Here is a 20,481-nt window from a genome sequence, read left to right on the forward strand (position 1 = left end):
CATTGTCCCATTCGGATTTAAACTCGTTAATGGAAATAAACAGGATATCCCTGTTCAGCCGGGGTGATTCACTCAAGATCCATTGTCCTCTGGGACACTCTGGTCTGACCAGCCATTAGCCCATTCCAGAGTCTGATGGTCTCTTTTGTCTGTAAGTTGGAGGTTAGTTACATATTCACAGCATGGCCCTATTCTTTTGCGTGAAGGGGAGTGGACATTCAAAAGTCCAGATAGTGATGGTGATGATGAATTCAAGTCTAGACATGCCTGAATCTTTGAGGGATTGAGCGGAGCTTAGAGATAAAATAATCCATTTCGAACAGGTGGCGGAGAGGGATTTGGAGAAAGATCGAGAAGAAACTGCCACAGAGACAGACTTTTGGGAAGGGTCTGTTGGAGACCAACAGCAGGAATATGTTCTGTAACACAAGTATCATTTTGGGAGTGTTTGGCAGGAAGTATCCCGCTGGCTTTTCGGGTGAGATCCCGACTTTTATTCACCACACTACTTTTTTATTTGGCCTTGGGGTGTTTCTCCCCGGTCTAACCCACATGTAGGAATGTTTTCAGCAATGGGGAGCTGAACTTGCCAGCAAGGCCGGCTCATCGGGGCACCATTTTGTAAGTGAGCTTGAGGGTCCTCCACATCCCTTCCCACGGAAAATGCTACTCCTTGCAGAAATGGGCATTACATCCCCCTCCCCCCTCACCCCAAGTGATGCCATCCCATAAAAGGGTCACTGGGACCCCTTCCAGGGACCCCCCCCTTCAGCTTCCCAACCGATGAGGCCCCTTCATTTTCCCTTTCATGGGCATGGACCCCCTCAGCCCCTGATCTTTGGCAGTGGCACCCTGGCAGTGCCAGGATGGCCAGTTGGCACCACCAGCATGCCCAGGTGCCAGGGTACTGCCCTGCTTTGTCCCCGACCACCCATGGGCCTCCAATGGCCTCACAGAGCCCCAAGTAGCCATCACAACTGATCTATGCTTGTAGTGACGAGTACCAATTGGCACCACGTTGTGACCTCACTGGTGCAGCCAGTGACACCTGGGGGCGGGTGAATGCGGCCTCAAGTAGGCCACGCATATATTTAAATGAGCCATTCTGGATCACGCACAGCGAGTGCGTGATCCAAATTGTGCCGGGCGCCGCGGGTTGGGTGACTCCCACGAGGATTTGGGCCCCTCCCACGATTCACTATGGAACTTTTTGCAGTAACTTCATTTGAAGCCTCCTGTGACAATAAGCGATTTTCATTTTTATTTTTTCACCCGTCGTGCCCGGCACCAATTGTTTTCAGCTTGTGGCAGCCAGGTTCCCCGGAAGCTGCACCATTGAAGCTTCCTGACGATCGGGCTCCCCCACGATGGAGACCGTCCTGAATCCGACAAACCCACGTTCTTTACCACTACTCTTACATCTTCCTGTTCTCAGGCCAGCTTGATGGTGGTCTTGTTCTGGAGGTTGACAAACCAAGACATGAACATTAGGTTGTCCCTGGGCTGGAATTTGATAGGAAATATATTTAAAGATGTTCTACAATTTTTGTCCTTCCAGATTTCCCATCTTCAAAACAGCTCCCTCCTCTCTGCTCACAGGATGCGTCTGCAATATAAAGTCTGAACTCAATTATCTGCTAGTATGTGACAAAGCCTCGTGTGAGGCATCAGCTCATCTGATTGCTGCCATAGCATCTAGTTATTTCATCTGACATGGTGGTGAAAGAATTTCACCTTAAATTGTGACACAAGCTGCATCCATTTTGCTGATGCCAAATTACACCCAGCTATGAAAGTTTTTGTGTGCATTTGAATGAAATCATTAACCGTCCAAGTGCCAATAGATGGTACCTTTTTGAAAGGTGTACAAACTCTGGACCAGCCTTTTGAGGCTCTCAGCGCAATTGCCAGCGGCTCTATGATTAACGCGAACAACAGTAGGGCGAGGGGGTATCCCTGCCTCGTCCCCCCCGATGCAGCCTGAAATAGTCCGATGTTGTCCTATTCGGCCGTACGCTCGCGACAGGAGCCTGATACAGCAAACTGACCCAGTCAATAAAGCCCCGCCCAAATCCGAACCACCCCAGCACCTCCCACAGATATTCTCATTCTACCCGATCAAAAGCCTTCTGTGTCCATTGCGACCACTACTTCCACCTCCCTACCTTCCGGGGCCATCATGATCACATTTAACAACCTTCTTACATTGGCCACCAACTGCCTACTCTTAACGAACCCCATCTGGTCCTCCCCAATCACGTCCGGAACACAGTCTTCAATCCTAGAGGACGAGATTTTGGCCAGCAGTTTGGCGCCACATTCAATAGGGATATCGGCCTGTAGGACCCACATAGCTCCGGGTCCTTGTCCCGCTTCAAGATCAATGAGATCGTGGCCTGTGACAATGTCGGGGAAGCACCCCAGGCTCCCTTGCCTCATTGAATGTCCTCATCAACAGTGGCCCCAATATCCCAGAGAAGGTTTTAAAAAAACTCAACTGGGTACCCATCTGGCCCCGGAGCTTTACCCGACTGCATGGCCTTCAGACCCTCCACTATCTCTTCGAACCTGATCAGGGCCCCCAGCCCTCTACCAAACCTCGTCCACCTTCGGGAAATTCAGCCCCCCTAAAATGTGCCTCATCCCATCTGGCCCAGCTGGGGGATCCGACCAATATAGCCGACTGTAAAACTCCTTGAATGCCTTATTCACCCCTGCTGAGTCTCCAACCAGAATCCCATCCCCATCCTTTACTTTCCCTAACTCCCTGGCTGCCTCCCTCTTTTTAAGCTGCTGTGCAAGCATTTTGCTGGCCTTCTCCCCATGCTCATAGATCGCCCCCCTCGCCTTCCGGGGGCATCATGATCAGTGCTCTACTGCCCTCCCTGTAGTTAACAAGCCAAACTCTGCCTGTAGCCTCCGTTGTTCCTTTAAGAGCCCTGCCTCTGGGGTCTCCGCATACCTCCTGTCGACCTGCAATATCTCCTTCATCAGTTGGTCCGTTTCTGCTCTGTCTGCCTTCTCCCTGTGGGCCCGTATCGAGATCAGCTCCCCTCTAACCGCCGCCTTCAATCCCTCCCAGACCACCACCGCCAAAACTTTGTCTGTGTCGTTGACTTCCAGGTAGTTCTGAATACATTTCCTCAGCCGCCCACACCTCCTAATCAGCTAAAAGCCCCACTCCAGCCTCCAGTGCGGGCGCTGGCTACTCTCCCTGCTAACCTGTAGGTCAACCCAGTGCAGGGCATGGTCTGAGATTGTGATGGCCGAATACCCCGTGTCCACTTCCCCCGTCAGTACAGCCCTATTAAAAATGTTAAAAATCAATCCGGGAGTACACTTTATGTACGTGTGAGAAGAAGGAGAACTCCTTCACTCTCGGCTGCCCAAATTGGTCCACCCCCCATCTGCTCCATGAACCCCTTTAGCTCCTTTGCCATTGCTGACACCCTGCTTGTCCTTGAGCTCAACCGTCTAACTCAGGGTCAATAACTGTGTTGAAGTCCCCTCCGAGTCAAAAGGGTGAAATTGACTTTCCTGAGAGAAACCACAGCAGGTTTCTGTCCTGGAAGTGTTTGGTAGGATGGACAAGCTGCAGCTGTGATTGCCACAATTAAAGATGACTTGAATGCATCACAGACACAAACCATTTGCATCCCCCTCCCATCCTGCCCAGGGACGACTCCTCCACCTGCCCACCTCCAGCCCCTCAAACAACCACCCCCCACCCCCCCACGGGAGCGCTGGGGCAGAAACTCTGGTGCTCTTGAGCTGTATGCCGGTAAAATGAAAGGGTTACTCACCTCCTCACTTCCCCTCGGTCGCGATTGCACCAGGTGCCCATTTTTGCAGAGAACTACTAAATTACACCTACGTGACTTTTTGCTGGGGGTGGGGAGGGGGGGGGGGAGGGTGTTTGCATTGGGTGACTCTCGGGAGTCCGTTACATTCAACTTCAATTTTCCTAATGAGATTAGGCTTAATGAGCTTCTTGCCATTTCTGGGTGAGATCATGATCTCACCATTGGAGCAGGCCAGGTGAATGGCCAAACGGTTCCCCTTTTGACCTTCCCCGCTATTCACTCAGCATAATGGGATTGGCACCGGACGCAATGGGTGGGACAATCGTGCCATTATCCATGATCCTGCCTGGAAGACCGGCTAGACACAGTGTTGCAGTGGCTAGAAGCAGTAATGCGGCACTCTACCTGGGACTAAGTCTCAGAACCTTTGAAAAGGTTAGTGACAGGAGGATTGGGGATGCCCCAGAGAGATTGGGAGGGGAGCAATCACTGTGTTGCTGGTAGCCCATGGGGAGGGGGTCCCCTCAGAGTGAGCCCCTCCCAATTTTCCGTCATATTTAGGGAGAAGTCCAAATTATAGTTTTCCACCCTACCCTGCCTGCCCGAGTATGAAATTGTGTTTGGGCTTGGGCGGATGGGTTCCTGGGTGGGGGGGAATCCCGTCCATTCAATTTTACGCCCCCCCCCCCCCCAGACCCGCCTTGGGGGTGGGGATGGGGGGGTGGGGATTGTGAAATTCTTCCCTCGGAAATTCAAAGCTAGTGCATCCACCATGCATGTGGCTACCTCTTTTCCAATCCTTGGATGTAGACCATTATGTCCTCGGGATTTATCAGCTATTAGTCCCTAATGTTTCTCTAACACTTATTTTCTCTCTTGATATTAATTATTTTACGTTCCTCACCTTGTTACCCTCCACTTTGCAACATTTTGTGTGATTTCTATTCTGAAGACAGAGACTAAATACTTGTTCAATGTCTCTGCGATTTCCTCACTCATATGACAATTTCCTGTAACTCTGCCTCCCTTAAGAACCAACTTTTTATTTAGCTACATTCCTCCTTTTTATACACTTTAATTAGTTCTTACATTCTTTTTATAATCCCAACTAGTTTTCCTTTTTTGTGCTTGTTTGGTCTCAATTTGCTGATTTTGAAAACTTGCTCAACTCAGGCAAAATTCTAAGCATATTCTTTACATCTATCACTATCCTTAACTTCCCTATTAAGCCGCAGAAGGACCAGGACCTTTCTTGCCCAGTTTTAATCGGTCATCTTTTGTTGAATATGATGAATCATTTCTTTAAATTGGTAACATTCATGCCATAGAAGTGTCAGGCAATGACCATCTCCTACAAAAAAAATCTACCCATCGAGGGTAGATAAAGAGGAGCCAGTAGTTGTGATATATTTAGATTTGCAAAAGACATTCAATGACATTACCATCGCTGAATCTCCCACCATCAGCATTCTGTGGGTTACTGTTGACTAGAAACTGAACTGGACTGGCCATATGATTACTGTGGTTAAAAGAGCAAAACATCCTTCCTGATGCCCTGTCCACCACCTGCAAGATACAAATCAGGAGTGTGATGGCATACACTCCACTTGCCTTCAGTGCTGCACAACACTCAAGAAGCTTGACACCATCCAGGACAAAGCAGCCTGCTTAATTGGCACCCTATCCTTCATCTTAAACATCCACACCATCCAACACCGACAGTGGCAGCAGTGTGTCCTATATACAAGATTCACTGCAGCAACTCACCAAGGCTTCTTCGAAAGAACCTTCCCAACCCATGACCTTACCATCTGGAAAGACAAGGACAGCAGAAACATGGGAACACCACCATGATCAAGTTCCTCTTCAAGCCACACACCATCCTGCCTTGGAACTATATCGGTGTTCGTTCACTTTCATCAGATCAAAATTGTGAAACTCCCTTCCTGACGGCACTTGTGGGTGTACCTCCACCAGATGGTTTGGATCTATTCAATAAGATGGTTTCATCCCACTTTCTGGACCTTCTCAATGATGCCCACATTCCATGAAAGAATAATAAAATATATTGTTCCCACTGTTTACTCACCACCATATATTTTCGCCTATCTTCTGATTCAATCTTTGTGTTGAATGTTGCAAAACCTGTTGTGTCACTGATGGGGGAGGGGGCAATGAAACGCGAATTGCACATCGTGCAAGACTTTCTGCCCCTGTCCCAGAACCTGCCCAATGAAAATGCAAGCGAGAAATCCTAACCAACGTTTTTTCTTCTAATGTCTTTGTCATTCTTTACTATAAGGGCTGCTTCTGTCCTTTACCATTCTGCCAGTTTCTTCAAAATGTTGGCCACCTTACAACCTGTTTAGGGGCTGTTTAGCACACTGGGCTAAATCGCTGGCTTTGAAAGCAGACCAAGGCAGGCCAGCAGCACGGTTCGATTCCCGTAACAGCCTCCCCGAACAGGCGCCGGATTGTGGCGACTAGGGGCTTTTCACAGTAATTTCATTGAAGCCTACTCGTGACAATAAGCGATTTTCATTTCATTTCATTTTCAACCTTCGGCTTGATTTAACGGAACGTTTCTAAGTGTCACTTTGGGTGCGATTGGCGGGGTGTTTATCGACGGCTACATTGGTGAGATTGTGGCCTCAATTTAACTTTCTGCCGGAAATGAGCCCCCATGGACTTCTCGCCACTAACAAGCTTTTAAGTGCTCTCTCAGCATTTGCTCCCAGTCAACACAGCAGCATGGCAGTGCGCAGACTTGCTCCTCCCTTTGGGGATCACTATCTGTAGCTAGGGGGCATGGGAATGTCAGATGAACCATATTTAAAAGTGGTACACCTGATACCTGTGACGCCTCTGTCACATAAGCCTTCACCCCCTGTTTCCCTCTGCTCCCCCCTGCCCACTGAGTACAGTGGTGGCCCTGATGCAGACCCCATTCAGCGGATAGATGTGAGCGTGCTGTCAACAGAAAGATAGGAGTCGGACTTTGGCATAAACTGAGGAGCACCAGAGTTAACCTCACAGGGAGTTATCATCAGTCACCTGCCTCGTATGGTGACCTGCTGCAGTGCCAACTCAGCCCATCACACTGGAGTGATGTTATGCAGACCCTTGGAGGGTGCAAAAGGTTAGCTGGGATGGGGAATGAGGGAAATGGGGTGGGATGAGGGAAAAGGAGTGAGAGGTGGAAAAGGGAAATGGGGTGAGGTGGGATCAGGAAAATGGGTGACGGGGAAATGGGGAGAGGGTGAGATTGGGGAGGGGGATTGAGGGGAAGGAGAGATTGGGGAGAGGTTATTGATGGAAGAATGGGAATGGAGGGAGTGTGGGTGAATGGGGGGGAAGAGGATGGGGGTGATGGGGGGGGGGGGGGTGAGCTGATGGACAAAGCCTCTTCCTGTGAGAATCGGGCGAGGATGAGGGCCTACGTAGTCCTCTGGGCATACCGGACCCTTGTCACCCGCTGTCTGTCATCCATCCTTTGGGTCCTCCTGCGGGTCCTTCCTGGGCTTGTGCTCCATCCCATACTGGTCTGTCTCCTCCTCAGGCGAGGCCAAATGTCCCTCCTCCCCAGCATGTCACCCAGCTGCTGTGCCAGGTTGTTGAGGGCACAGCTGACCATCACAAAGCGGGAGACCCCCTGGGGGTGTACTGCAGTGCACCAGCAGAGCAGTCCAGCCATCGGAATCGCATTTTGAGCAGTCCGATGCATCGCCCAATGACAGCACATGTGGCAAAATGAGCCTCGTTATATTAGATCTCTGCCTCGGTCTCCGGTCTCTGCACTGGCCACAGCCAGGACCTCAGCGGGTACCCCTTATTTCCCAAAGATCCAAGACACCAAGGATCTCGGAGTGTACCAGGATGTAGCTGTCATTCACATTCCCTGGGAAGCACGCACACACGTGAATGATGATCTTTCACGATCAATCACGAGCTTTCGGAGCACTGCTCCTTCCTTGGGTGAAGCTAGTGATTTGAAACAAACCTGTTGGACTTTAACCTGGTGCTGTAAGACTTCTTACTGTGCCCACCCCAGTCCAACGCCGGCATCTCCACATCATCATAAGAATATCCACAGTGCTGAAGCCCTGCTCTTTAATGTTTGAGTGTTGGTTACTGCCTTTATGGTACTAACTCTCCTCGAGTTCTGGCACAGTGTTCAGGCTTCAAAGGTTCCTTGAGATGCTATGCAGTAATCATCCTCTGAGACATTGCACATGTGCCCACGAGAAGCCACTTGAGAATATTTTATTGGCAAAAGTGGTCAACATCAATAAAGATTTGAAAATCAACTACATAACAGTTGACATATCACACTAACCAATAAAAAACACGGAAACGTCACCGTACCATATTGGTGCCAATACGAAGCTATATCAGCTCATTTTCATAAAAAGGAAACACTCACCCCTCAGAGGTCGCTCACCAGAAACGGAGGATAAGCTTGAGAATGTTTTAACATGTCCAGAACTTTGTCGTAGAAATAATATGTCCATCAATGTGTTATTTGTTGGTTGCTCCACGTATCAGTGCCATTCTCCATCCATAAGCCACAGGTCCTCCCACAAGGCCCAATTTTATCAGAACCAAATCCTGGCATCCACATATTCCATTGGCGCTCAAAGTACAGTTAAAGAACCTTGTCTTCCTGCAGTGACTCACTTGTTACATGCAGCACTCGCCACGCCAGCAGCAAAAGCATGAACAATCTGCAAAAGCATGCCTTCAATGGCTGCAGCATATTACTCATTTCAATCTGACTGGTAAGTGTCAGTCACTTAACAGGCGATTGGTTAATTAGACATTAATCAATTACTCCAAATTAATTATCTTTCCCACGACTCTTGTCCCACGTTCAAACTCTCTACGTCACGTCTGGTCTCAGTTATGAGATTGTTTGGAACTCGTTGAATGTATCCTCCTATCTCTTACTGTCAGTAAGAGTACTTGCAGTACATGATTCGTAACATTTGAGACAGTCATGGAGAGTATGCAAAAGATTGGCCAATTGTATAACTTACTCCTATTTCTACAAATTCAGTAATTTTCAGGAATCATTTTATTTTCCAGTATATTTTAGCTAATATTTTAAAGGACCCCCTCTATAATTGTTGAATCCAGAAGTCACACAGCGTCTTCTTGCTTCAAACCTGTTTGCCTTCCAGACTCTCTCATCTCCTGGAGCTTGGTGTTCCAAGTTCCAGGTATTTTAGAAACAATTATCCTTCTTTCCGGTGACAGAAAAAGAAGGAAACAGCAACAGCGGCCTCCAGGCATTTGCAGCCGCCAGCAGGAGCAAGCACCAAAAACAACCTGCAAATATTTTAGTTTATTGACTGTTAAAATACAGAAGACAATACAATGAGGACATCAAGCACTTGGCATCCAGAACACACTCCCCCACCTCTCCCCTCCCGATCTACATACGTGGAAAGGCACACCAGCCCAGCACACCAGGAAAGGCCACTCCAACACGGAGCATGGTGGAGGAGAGAGAGAGAAAAATTCCACCCCACCCAAGAAGGGCACAGTTCAGTCCCGAACAGGTCCGGCACATTATAAACCATTCCAATTACAGAGCAACCAACGCAACAGAACATAAAACAGGCAGGAAGACAACAAAGACAACAGCCGTACACCAAGGCCGAAAATCAAAGCAAAAAAGAAAGGAACAACGCGACCGGCTGCCGAGGCAGCGCATGCTCCGCCCCGTCCCTGCCTCCCGCCAGCAGAACTATGTTGGCGGAAAGGCGTCCAATGCATGTACAGGAAAGTATTATGTGTGTGATCATCAGTGTGTGCAGATTGGTAAGAATGTGCATGCATAAGAAGTATATGCATGAATGACTGCGGGTGCATGTCTGTTAGAGTGAGTGTGCATGAGAATAAGCAGCACAGACCACCAGGAAAGGTCACACCGACACAGGGCACAGTGGAAGGAGAGAGAACACCCCAACCCTTCTCCAGCACTGGCAATTTGCCGGGGTCCAGACCATAGAAGCGAGAGGGGTTGCAGCAGACAAGCGCACAGCTGCCAACATTGCAAAAGTGACTCCCCCCCCCCCCCCCCCCCCATCCCCATTTCCCTGCCCCTATAGTGGACCTGCATCAGTGGAAAGACACTTGGTGAGCAAACCACTGGACGGTCACACCGACATGGAGCATAGTGCAGGAGGGAGAGAAAGCGAAAATATCTCCCCCTATCGAGCACTAACAGTGCCTTGTTCCAACAAGTCCCAAACCACAGAGGCAAGAGGAGCTGCAACCAGCAAAAAAAAAAATCGCAGTTACGTGTTATCCATCATACAAATACCCCTCCCGCCGCCCCCCCAAACAAACATGGACCAAATGCAGAACAAAGGGGAAACGAGGAACACCAGTGACCAGCGCGGCTCCCATAACGGGAGCAGCAGATGGCTACTGAAAATAAAAAGTTCTTTGAAATGTCCCGGCGCAACCTCTGGGCTCCGCAGCTGAGCCGGGTTGCCACCCCTCCTCCCCTGCAGTATCGACATCTGATCTTCCATCACCACCCTGTCCGAGGACCGGACTACAGGATCACAGAGCATTAACAGGTGACTCACAAATCCAGAAAAGAATACACTGTCAACACACAAAACAGACCTTCAAAAACATCCGCAGATTGCTCGCCCTCCTGCATTCTCAGTCCGGTAGTAGGCCCGCCAAAATCCTCCACTTCCCACACTTCAGGTAAAAGAGACCGAAAGGCAACTATCTTATTTCTTCCTTCTCTTCATCCAGAAAGCAGCAAATAAGCCCAAGGGGAAGAGGCAGCAGGCAAGCAGAAACATGCAGCAGCAAACAAACTCTCAGCTACAGCAGCCTCCAGGCATTTGCAACTAAGCAACAGCAAACACCACCTGCAGATGGGAAGTGCTCTCACAACTAACACGGCCAGTTCCTCATTATCAATAGCCTTCAGCTGTGAAGCCAGAGGCTGTTCACAGTCAAAGGGAGTTAATATGACCTTCAGCGCAGAATCAACAATAGGGTTCTATTCCAGAAATGTTTGGTAGGACAGACAAGCTGCATCTGTAGTTGCCCCTGTTATGGATGTCCACATATTTAAAGATGGCTTGAAGGACTCACGGATGCAAAGCCCCTCAACCCCTCGGCCCTGGGACAGCCCCCAACCTCAACGCTTCATCCCCTGAACAAGATCAACTCCCCAGAGGGGTTGTGTGCCCCCCCCCCCCTCCCCCCCGCAAAGCACTGGGACAGTAGCTCCGGTGCCCTTGAGCTATCTGCCGGCAAATGGAAATGGCTACTCATCGCCTCAGTTCCCCTCAGCAGCCATTGTGCTTGCTTCACGTTTTTTGAAAAGGAGTACTAAACGACGCCCATATGATTTCTCACTGGGGAGCTTGTTAATCCCCAGGAGGGTGTTGCATTCAACTTCAATCTCAATGGGATGGAAATGAATGCAAATGAGAGTTAATGATATGCTCACCATATTTTGGAGTGAACCGGAACTCGTCATCAGAAGCGAGCCGGTTAGATTGCAGACGTATTCGTGCCCGGCACAGTAACACAGTGGTTAGCACTGTTGCTTCACCGCGCCAGGGTCCCAGGTTTGATTCCCGGCTTGGGTCACTGTCTGTGCGGAGTCTGCACGTTCTCCCCGTGTCTGAGTGGTTTCCCCCGGGTGCTCCTGTTTCCTCTCACAAGTTCTGAAAGACGTGCTTGTGAGGTGAATTGGACATTCTGAATTCTCCCTCAGTGTACCCAAGCAGATGCCAGAATGTGGCGACTAGGAGCTTTTCACTGTAACTTCATTGCAGTGTTAATGTAAGCCTACTTGTGACAATAAAGAATATTAAATATTATATTTTATATTGTATTATCTTGATTTTGGCCTTTCTCGCTATTTAATTGGTGAGGATCTGCAAAATGCAGTGGTTAAATCACGCACCATATCTCTGTAATGGTGATTAGATCCAAAACATTTATTTCAATGTGCCTCTAATTAGTGCATTTTATTACAAATGCTTTGTGCCTTCAGATAACAAGCGTTGAATTTTTATGTATCTCACTTCTTTCTTTGGACTCTATTTGCTGATACACAATTGCCATTCAATTCTCTCTTCTTTCATGTGCCACCCTGCTTGTCTTTACCCATATTGTTGAACACCTCTTTTGCCTTGGCTTTTTCTTTAGCTTTCTAAATTTCCTTCACCTGGCCCTGACCCCCACTCTAACCGGCTGCCTTTTAGTTTAAAGTCCTTTCCACACAGCCCTGGTTGCACAATCTGTCAGGACACTGATACTATCTCATCTCAGCAGAACAATTCTCACTTTCCTGAGTGCTGGTACCAGTGCAACTCAAGCTCTTTCTTCCCACGCCACTCTTTGTTCCATGCATTTAATCCTCTAATCTGCTCGGTCCTTTGCCAATTTGTGCTTGCCCCAGATAGTTGCCCTTGTGGTTCTGCTTATTAATTTAAAACCCAGTCACTCAACCTCTGCCCGCAGAACCTCATTCTTTATTCTTTCTATGTCATTATTAACTCTGTGGATCACTACAATTGGATCTTTCCCCTCCCACGCCAAGTTCTCAAGCGGGGATGGGACGTTTCGGCGTGGCCAGTTCGGCGTGGCCGATTCGGCGGGGCCAGTTCGGCGTAGCTGATTGGAATGGGACGTTTCGGCGTGGCCGATTCGGCGGAGGAGTTTTTCGGCGGAGGGACGGAAGTTTATTTAAAAATCTATGCTAGCGCTTCCCATTGAGAGTCTACTGGGGGCGGGGGGAGAGGTATAAACCCCCTAAATTTCAGCGGCCGGAGAGGGAAGCTGCTCTCTCACTGAAGCAATCAGCGGCCGCTGAAATTGACACTGCCCGCTGCTCTCTCTCTCCAATCCAACTTTTAAGTTTTAATGTTTAAATGTCAATTTCAGCGGCCGCTGATTGCTTCAGTGAGAGAGCAGCTTCCCTCTCCGGATCAAAGTGAGCCGGCCGCTGAAATTGACACAACTGACAGTTGGGGTCCATAAGCTCCCCCGCGGAGCACCAAACCGGGTCTGACTTTATACAGCCGGTGTTACTGAAGATATTGTGACTTTACACAATGTGTTAAGTCAGACAGCAGTGTAGATCACTGGGCAGCTGCTTCAATACTTTCAGTAACACCGGCTTTCTTTAAGAGTTTAATGTTGGTGCCTTTCTTTAAGAGACCCGGTTTGGTGCACAAACACGATATCTGAGGCGGCTGGAAGGAAAAGATACAAGAAATGGGCTGCACAAACATTTTGAGACTATAACTAATTTGACGCCGAAACGTCCCTCCGCCGAAAAATTCCTCCGTCGAATCGGCTACGCCGAACTGGCCACGCCGAACTGGCCACGCCGAAACGTACCAAACCCTCTCAAGCAGACCTTTTGAATCTTGGCACCTGGCAGACAACACAATTTTCTAAACTCTTGGTTTGAAAATGAAATGAAAATCGCTTATTGTCACGAGTAGGCCTCAAATGAAGTTACTGTGAAAAGCCCCTAGTCGCCACATTCCGGCGCCTGTTCGGGGAGGCTGTTAGGGGAATCGAACCGTGCTGCTGGCCTGCTTGGTCTGCTTTCAAAGCCAGCGATTTAGCCCTGTGCTAAACAGCCCCTAAACAGTTTTGGAGTGTTGATGTGAGTTAACAGAGCCTGCCGTTCTGATCGGAGGTGAGGGTGTTATTCAGGGACGGTAATTGATGTGAATGCTTAGGGATTGTGACCAGTTTTCAAGGAAGAGATGGGAGCTGAGCTGCATGCCCATTTGTTGGCCCAGCGAGGTAATTGAATGTCTTCCTGCACTAGATTCAGGTCTCTGACATGATGCTTCTGCCACTGATTTCCTCTGCCATCTCATGTCTTCAATGAGAGGCTGCCGAGGATCTCACGTCCCACTTTGTGGGAAAAGCACATCCCTCCTGTGACTGACAGCTGTCAGTAACACCTCTGGTGAGGTTTCTGAACATCTGGCAGTGATCCTTTCACTCTCCCTCCCACCATATTCTTTGTTTAACATACAAGAAATATCAAGATATGGGGGAGTGGGGGGGGGGGGGGGGGATTTTCCACCCCCCCCTCCCCCATTGGCGGCAGGAGGTGGCCACCTTAATCCAGGAGCAGGATCTTTTGGTCCTGCAGCTGTTAATGAGATATCCCATTGAATCCCCCCCCCACATCTGCCGAGAGGTTTGTGGTGGGGGTCCGTCACCGGCAGGACCAGACAATGACCCCGCTGGCAAGAGCAGCCGGAAAATCTCCCAGTGCTCTTTTTCAGGGAATGCAATCTCTCTTCCAAGATGTGCATTCACCGTTTAAATATCCTCCTGTGGGACTGCAACTCCACTGTAAATATGCAGAGATAACCTACTGCAGAGACAATTAGCACAGTGAAATTTCCAATTCAAAATCAATCATGGCACGCTCCAGTTTTGTCTTCCGGGGTGCTGTCTGGCTCCGTGCCCTTCACCCTCCCCCACTCCCACAAGTCACCAACCCTGAATTTAATCGATTCTGCTCTGAATTCGAATTGCCCTGTTGAAAACATTTTTTATAATACAGCCTTCGGTTATCATGAATAATGGTCAGAATTTTCCTTTAAGTGCTGGCTCAGGTGGGAAAAGCCACTTTTTCTTGCCAAATTGTTCTGTACAATCCTGGAGACATGCCTCACGCTGACGAGCTGGTAGCTCGGCCTGAGAGAACTGACAACTCCTGGTTTCCAGAGATCAAGGGCGCTCCAATCTCCGGTGAACAAAAAAAGAAGAAACCCTGCCCCCACACGCATAGGGCAAACCTCCCCAATCCACGGTCTCTGGGAAACCTCCTCCATGTACAGAGGAACCCCCGCCACATGGACATGGAGAACTACCCCCTCCCATCCATGTTCAGCTCCTCTGAAGAAAACCCACGGGACACTTCCCCCATCACCCTGTCACTGCCCCTGGCACTGCCCCCAGGGGAGTGTAGGGGGGCAGTGTTAGGAGCAGTTCCGGGGCAGTGCCAGGTTTCTAGGTGGCAGTGTCAGGATACTGCCTTGGTATGTTGTTCTCTTCCCCCCCCCGCCGGGGGGCTACACTTACCTGTCCATCCCCAGCAAGTTCCCTTCGCCTGGTTCAAGATTTTAAAAACCTTCTGTAAACTTTGCTGTCATTATGTTATGTTATGGACAGTACAGCAGCGCAGTGGTTAGCACTGTTGCTTCACAGCGCTTCACAGTCCCAAGTTCGATTCCCGGCTTGGGTCACTGTCTGTGTGGAGTTTGCATGTTCTCTCCGTGTCTGCGTGGGTTTCCTCCCACAAGTCCCAAAAGACGTGCTGTTAGGTGAATTGGACATTCTGAACTTCCACAGGAACTTCATTACATTGTAAGCCTAATTGTGACAATAATAAAGATTATTATTATGATGGCGAAAGGGGATATTTCAATGTGGGGAAACGATACAAGTGGGAAGCCCACTAATGACATTTAAATGAGGTTCGCGACCTTCCTGGCTGGGAGCCTTGTTACACCAATGGCAGGGGCCAGGGATGATCAGATTGCAAAATTTTTTATTGGCATAAATCAAGGGATTTTGCATGCACGTTGCTGTTTGAAATATTGAGAATTGTTCCAAACAAGTAAGAGAACATATATTATATTGTTCAGCAAGCTTGATGTTTTCTGATTCCTTTTTGATTGCAGTTGAATTATGCACGTTTTATTGATATTTCAAGCGTGTAAATTAAGGTGCAGACTGAGTGAAGCCATTTGTAGATTTTAATAGCAAACTGCTTGTAGGAGACTTTAGTACTATGTTAGCTTTGATGCCATTGCTGTTTATGAGCTTGGAGCCACTTGATTCCTTGGTGGGCCAGGAAGAAAGAGGTTCCTTCTAACTAAAGTTTGTATTGTTTGGATGGGAATTGTTTCGAGCTTTCAGTAGGTCATTGCTGCTGGCTTTTTTTCCATCATGTACTGATTTTGCTTTTGCTTGGCAGAGCAGGTTCAATTGGCCATGTGTTCTACTGCTGCTCCTATTTCTTATATTCGTCTCCTGGCAGAGGGTGTAGAGGTGCTTGTGTTGAGCGAGTCTCCAAGAAATACGCTTCAACCTCCCTGGAATGTCCTGAGTCCCCCAAAATCATACTGAGAAGCATAAGAGAACATAAGTAACATACGAGATAATAAGAGGAGTAGGCCAATTAGCCCCATGAGCTTGTTCGCCATTCAATAAGTTCATGGCTGATCTGATCATGGTGTCAACTCTAGTTTTCTGTCTTTCCCCCATGATCCTTGACTCCTTTGTTGATCAAAAATCTGGCTGAATGAAAATATATCTAGCTTCCCAAGCTGTAAGGTATTGCAGAATTACCAGGCTTCTCTAGTTTATAACATTAGAGTCAATGGGCAATATTCATATTAGGACAATTTTGTCATGGCAAAATATACCGAATGTCCAATTATTTTCTTGAAAATTGCATTTCCACGATATAATGGCACTTCAAAGTTCCATCTGCTTTGATTCTGAAAGATATGCCTTTGTCCTGATTTGCAACTACCCCCCCCCCCCCCCCCCCCCCCCCCCCCCACCTGTTGGGGGAAAAAAAACATTGTGAATAGGACATGTAAAATAATGCGAGTAACTTACTCTCTTCCATCTCCATGTCCTTGTGTCCCAAAAACAACCTGTTCTTTTGAACAGGCAATCAGGACGCTTGCAGGAAGTATGTGCAGGTCCTATAAATATGTAGATGAGGTCCGATGATATAATTGGGATTGAACCTGCAAATTCTACCTGAGGTTTGAATGAGGGACAAATGTCTTTACCTGTCAGACAAAACCAGATGGGAGCCAGCTCCTGGTCTACAGGTGATCCAGAAGTGGTGGGCCACGAGTGCTCCAACAGGCCTTAGGAGGAGGTTTTGAGCCTCACTTGCCCCCGGTTAGCTCCTGCTCCTGATCATTGTCAGATTATTGTCTCCTTTCCTGATCCTGCCCAGAATTTTCTACACGACCCGGTGTCTCCCCGCAATCTCCAATGGCGGCCATATCCTTTTCCCCCTTCTCTCCATCCTGTTCTGATCCCTGCCCCACAGTTCTACCTGCCATCGACTGCCATTTAAACAAGTCCCCAACTGCATTCTCTTGCTGCTGGGCGGACACTCCTGCCTGCTTGCCAGATAGTTAATCTAGTTGTGAGGCATGTTAGTTTGTCTAGGCTTGCTTAAGTAAGGCCCTATCATTGAAATTGGCAGATTGTCCATGTCCCTGGCCTTTTCAGGTTTGTTTCCTGCAATCTTCCTCCCCTGCACTTTTCTCAAGGCCCTGTACTTTAAATGGGGGGAGTGGGCGGGGGTTGGGGGCGGGGAGGAGGAGGAGGAGTTGTCTATTTCTACCTCGTGTTGATTTTTAAGCATAAGCATTCTTTCTCAACTGCCTGTCAGCGAGGATGCTTCCCTCATTTGTACTTTAATTATTGAATATTGAAAAATGTATTTTGCAAATTAATTAATGTTTGCATGCACGCACGCTGAAAATAATTTCATCTTAATGAACTACACTGTGTGGTCGCAATTTTTTAAGAAAAAGGCTGATTAATATTTTGACCTGACTGCCTGGTTCACTAAAATTGATTTGCATAACTGAAGCCAGTTTATCTTGCTGTTATACATTATCACGGGCTTTATCCTTATTTTTAAAAAAAGACCATCGTCTTGTTTTACATAAAATCACACAAGTTCCTGTTTCTGCTTCCCTGTGAGATGAGAAGCCAATGAAAAAACAGATGGTTTCTGCTGCAGTCACCAAATCTCTCAGCTGCAGGGTAAGAAGAGCCTTCTGGGGAGTTATCTGGCATTTAGCAGGCTGTCATATGTACGCAGCTGCTGGCTGGGGCAGGAATTTTCTAATGATTTTCTTCTCTGACCTTTATTACTGATGCATCTTCTTTCAGAACCATTTTTCCTTCACCGGCCAAATGCCATTTTATTAATGTTTCATTTTCTCACGCAGAACTAACAGAAAGATGGTGTCGCTTGAAAGGAAACCTGCTCTTCTTAATGAAAAATAGAAGCAGTGTAAGTAATCACCATATCTCTTTCAACCTAGGTTTTTATTGTGTTTTCCGATTAAGCTTTCCGTTTGATAATCGTGGTATTTTCCTGGTGCCCTTCGATGGCAATTTAACAGAATGAAGAGTTCTGTGTTGAATTCAACTTTCTGATGAGATTTGTTTTTGCAAACAGTATCAGCTGTTTCTTGAGATGTTTTGAACAATAGAGATATGAAAATCAAAGTGATACATTTCCAAGTACGGATGAGGAGTATTGGAACTAATTGACAACTGTCAGGCTGGCTGAGTAAGCAGCTATGCATGTCAAATATCAATTCAACAGTGCAAACATTTGGAAAAAGCTACATGTAAATTGAATACAATCTGCACACGAACAGCGTCCCCAAGGTGTGGTATGAACAGCTTTAAAATTTAATTAGCTGATAAGTGTACTGACAAGAGGAGCAGCAAAATAAATATGTGTAATATATACTTTAGTTAGTCCTGGCACATAGTTGGAGAAAACAAAGAATCCATAGGTCAAAAACAAGCACAATGACATGCTTCTAAAGGTCCTGTATCCTCTTTCTTGACTAATTATGTATCAAAGTTTTTCAATTTCATGTTGTGGTTTGATCATGTTCATCATTAGTAGAATCTGTATTTTGTATCTTTATTCTGCTATTGTAAGGTATGAAGGCTTGCTTCTAGTAAATATACTCTGTGAAATTGAATTTTTCTAGAAAGATTGATAATTGGTAGGAATTATGCTATAAGATGTGTATTTTGTTTTCACATTTGTTACGATAAAATCCAATACTCTATTATTTATTTTCAATCATTAAAAATGTTGTTGATGGGGAAATAAGAAATTGATTAGCAATTATATTATTAGATTGTCCTTTAAAAGCTGTTTGCCAGTGCAATGGTTTCTGCATGATTTAAGCTTTCCTGAGAGTTACATTAAAAATAAGTGTTGTCACAGTGCTTGTGCGAGAAGCCATTCTAAATTGTGTGCCATCACTTTCAGACTCCTATTAACCCCTGAGATAGTACGTGATTTCAACTGTTCTTAGTTACCAACCAAAATAATCTCGTCAATGTACCTAGCAAAATTATTTAGTTGAAACAAATCGTTTAATATAACTATGAATATATATGGCCATTTAGAAAGATGTTCTGTAAATTGTTTTTTCACTTGACTTTTGTGTATAAGCTGAATCATTGTACAGATATTGAGCTTCAATATTGCTTGCCTGCCTGTCCTACTTCCTTTTGAAATGTGAGGAAATTTTTTGGAACAACTTTCCATGTAAGGTGAATGCACACAAAGGATTCAGACTTGTACTCGGTAATCTTAAACATAGGAAAGTTGCAGTTGTCCAACTCGTTGGATTTTTATAAATCTACATTAAGAATGCTACTTCAGGAATGGTATGAATGTAACCAATTTCCTCCACAGATAGTTTTAATGTCTATATAGAGGAGCAGCAAAAGAGTGTGAAACAGTGATTCTGAAGTATAAATGTAAATTCAAGCTCAAAATCACTATGACTTTGTGATTCAATTAAGTTTTGAAGTATGATTGTTTTTAAGACGATCTCTGAGTTTTACTTGCTGGGACTGTTGTACACCATAGGTGTTCACGCTAGGGTGTGTGAATGGTGTTGAGATTCTGGGTTTCTTTATGTTAATGTCTGAGGCCAGGCAATCATGTTTATGAAAATCAATTTTTTCTGCATTCGTTGACCAAACAAGCATGCTTATTTATGTTGCAGTATACTGGTTTTTAAAGATGTTCTTGCAATGAAAGCGTTGTTTTCTTCTGGTTGCTGGTACTATATTTTGGAAGCGGGAGTACCGCATTCCTGACAGTAGAAAATTAGTCAGATTTCACTATAATGAACCGCCCTGGACAGGCAGAAAATCATTAGAGTAGAGTTTGGTGATTTGCGGCATTAGAAAATGGAAGATAGGATCAATTTGAATTGAACATCATTTTATTCTCCTTAAAAAAAGCAAACTACACAGTGTAGATTGCTTTATATTATTCTTGCTTTTCTCAATGCACGCTATTTCTATTTTGTCAACCAGTCCAAAAGATCCGCAGCTCCAGGAAAATGACAGGCAAATATTTTGGCCTTTGTGTGGAATGCAAGGGCCGACTGTGGAATGCTACACTCATTTTCTGTCTCAAATCAGTGACAGACCATGTCACCAAGATCTTCATAATCACAGTACAAATTTGTTTTCTTTAAATTTGCCATTTGTTTTCAGAGACAGATGTGATGTTTTGCTAGCCATCTTCACATATGTTGTGTGACTTCAGTTGCCCATTGCCAGTTCCTCCTTGCAGTTGTCCCCTTATGCCTGTTGCCTCTTTGGAATTTGTTTACTGTTGGCAAGTTAACTTAGTCCAATTAATGCATATGTCACGTGGCATTTCCAATACTGTAGGTTACCTTTCAATTAACTTCAATTTGAATTCCATTGTTGTATCTGGGTAAACCCTGCTGAAGTGTGCATTGCAATAGGGCTAATTTCCATCGCTAGGATCTTGATATTGGGTTCATTGAAGCCAGGGGTGCATTATAAGCTGGACTCATTATGACGAGCTTAT

General features: G+C 46.6%; 1 protein-coding gene across 2 annotated transcripts in view; it reads left to right on the forward strand.

Moving 5' to 3' along the window:
* Nucleotides 1-20,481, forward strand: part of inpp4b (inositol polyphosphate-4-phosphatase type II B) — a 1,043,608-nt gene that overhangs the window by 84,771 nt on the left and 938,356 nt on the right. Inside the window, exons 1-2 of one of the 2 annotated variants that reach the window (XM_038792442.1) lie at nt 17,536-17,633; nt 17,822-17,886. In XM_038792442.1, coding sequence (XP_038648370.1) covers nt 17,869-17,886 — 18 coding nt within the window. In that variant the 5' untranslated portion in view covers nt 17,536-17,633; nt 17,822-17,868. Of the gene's footprint in view, nt 1-17,535; nt 17,634-17,821; nt 17,887-20,481 lie in introns of those variants that run through there. The other variant, XM_038792440.1, reaches the window with a different exon arrangement.

The sequence above is a fragment of the Scyliorhinus canicula genome, chromosome 3 (genome assembly GCF_902713615.1).
Source record: "Scyliorhinus canicula chromosome 3, sScyCan1.1, whole genome shotgun sequence".
Taxonomy (NCBI): Eukaryota; Metazoa; Chordata; class Chondrichthyes; order Carcharhiniformes; family Scyliorhinidae; genus Scyliorhinus; species Scyliorhinus canicula.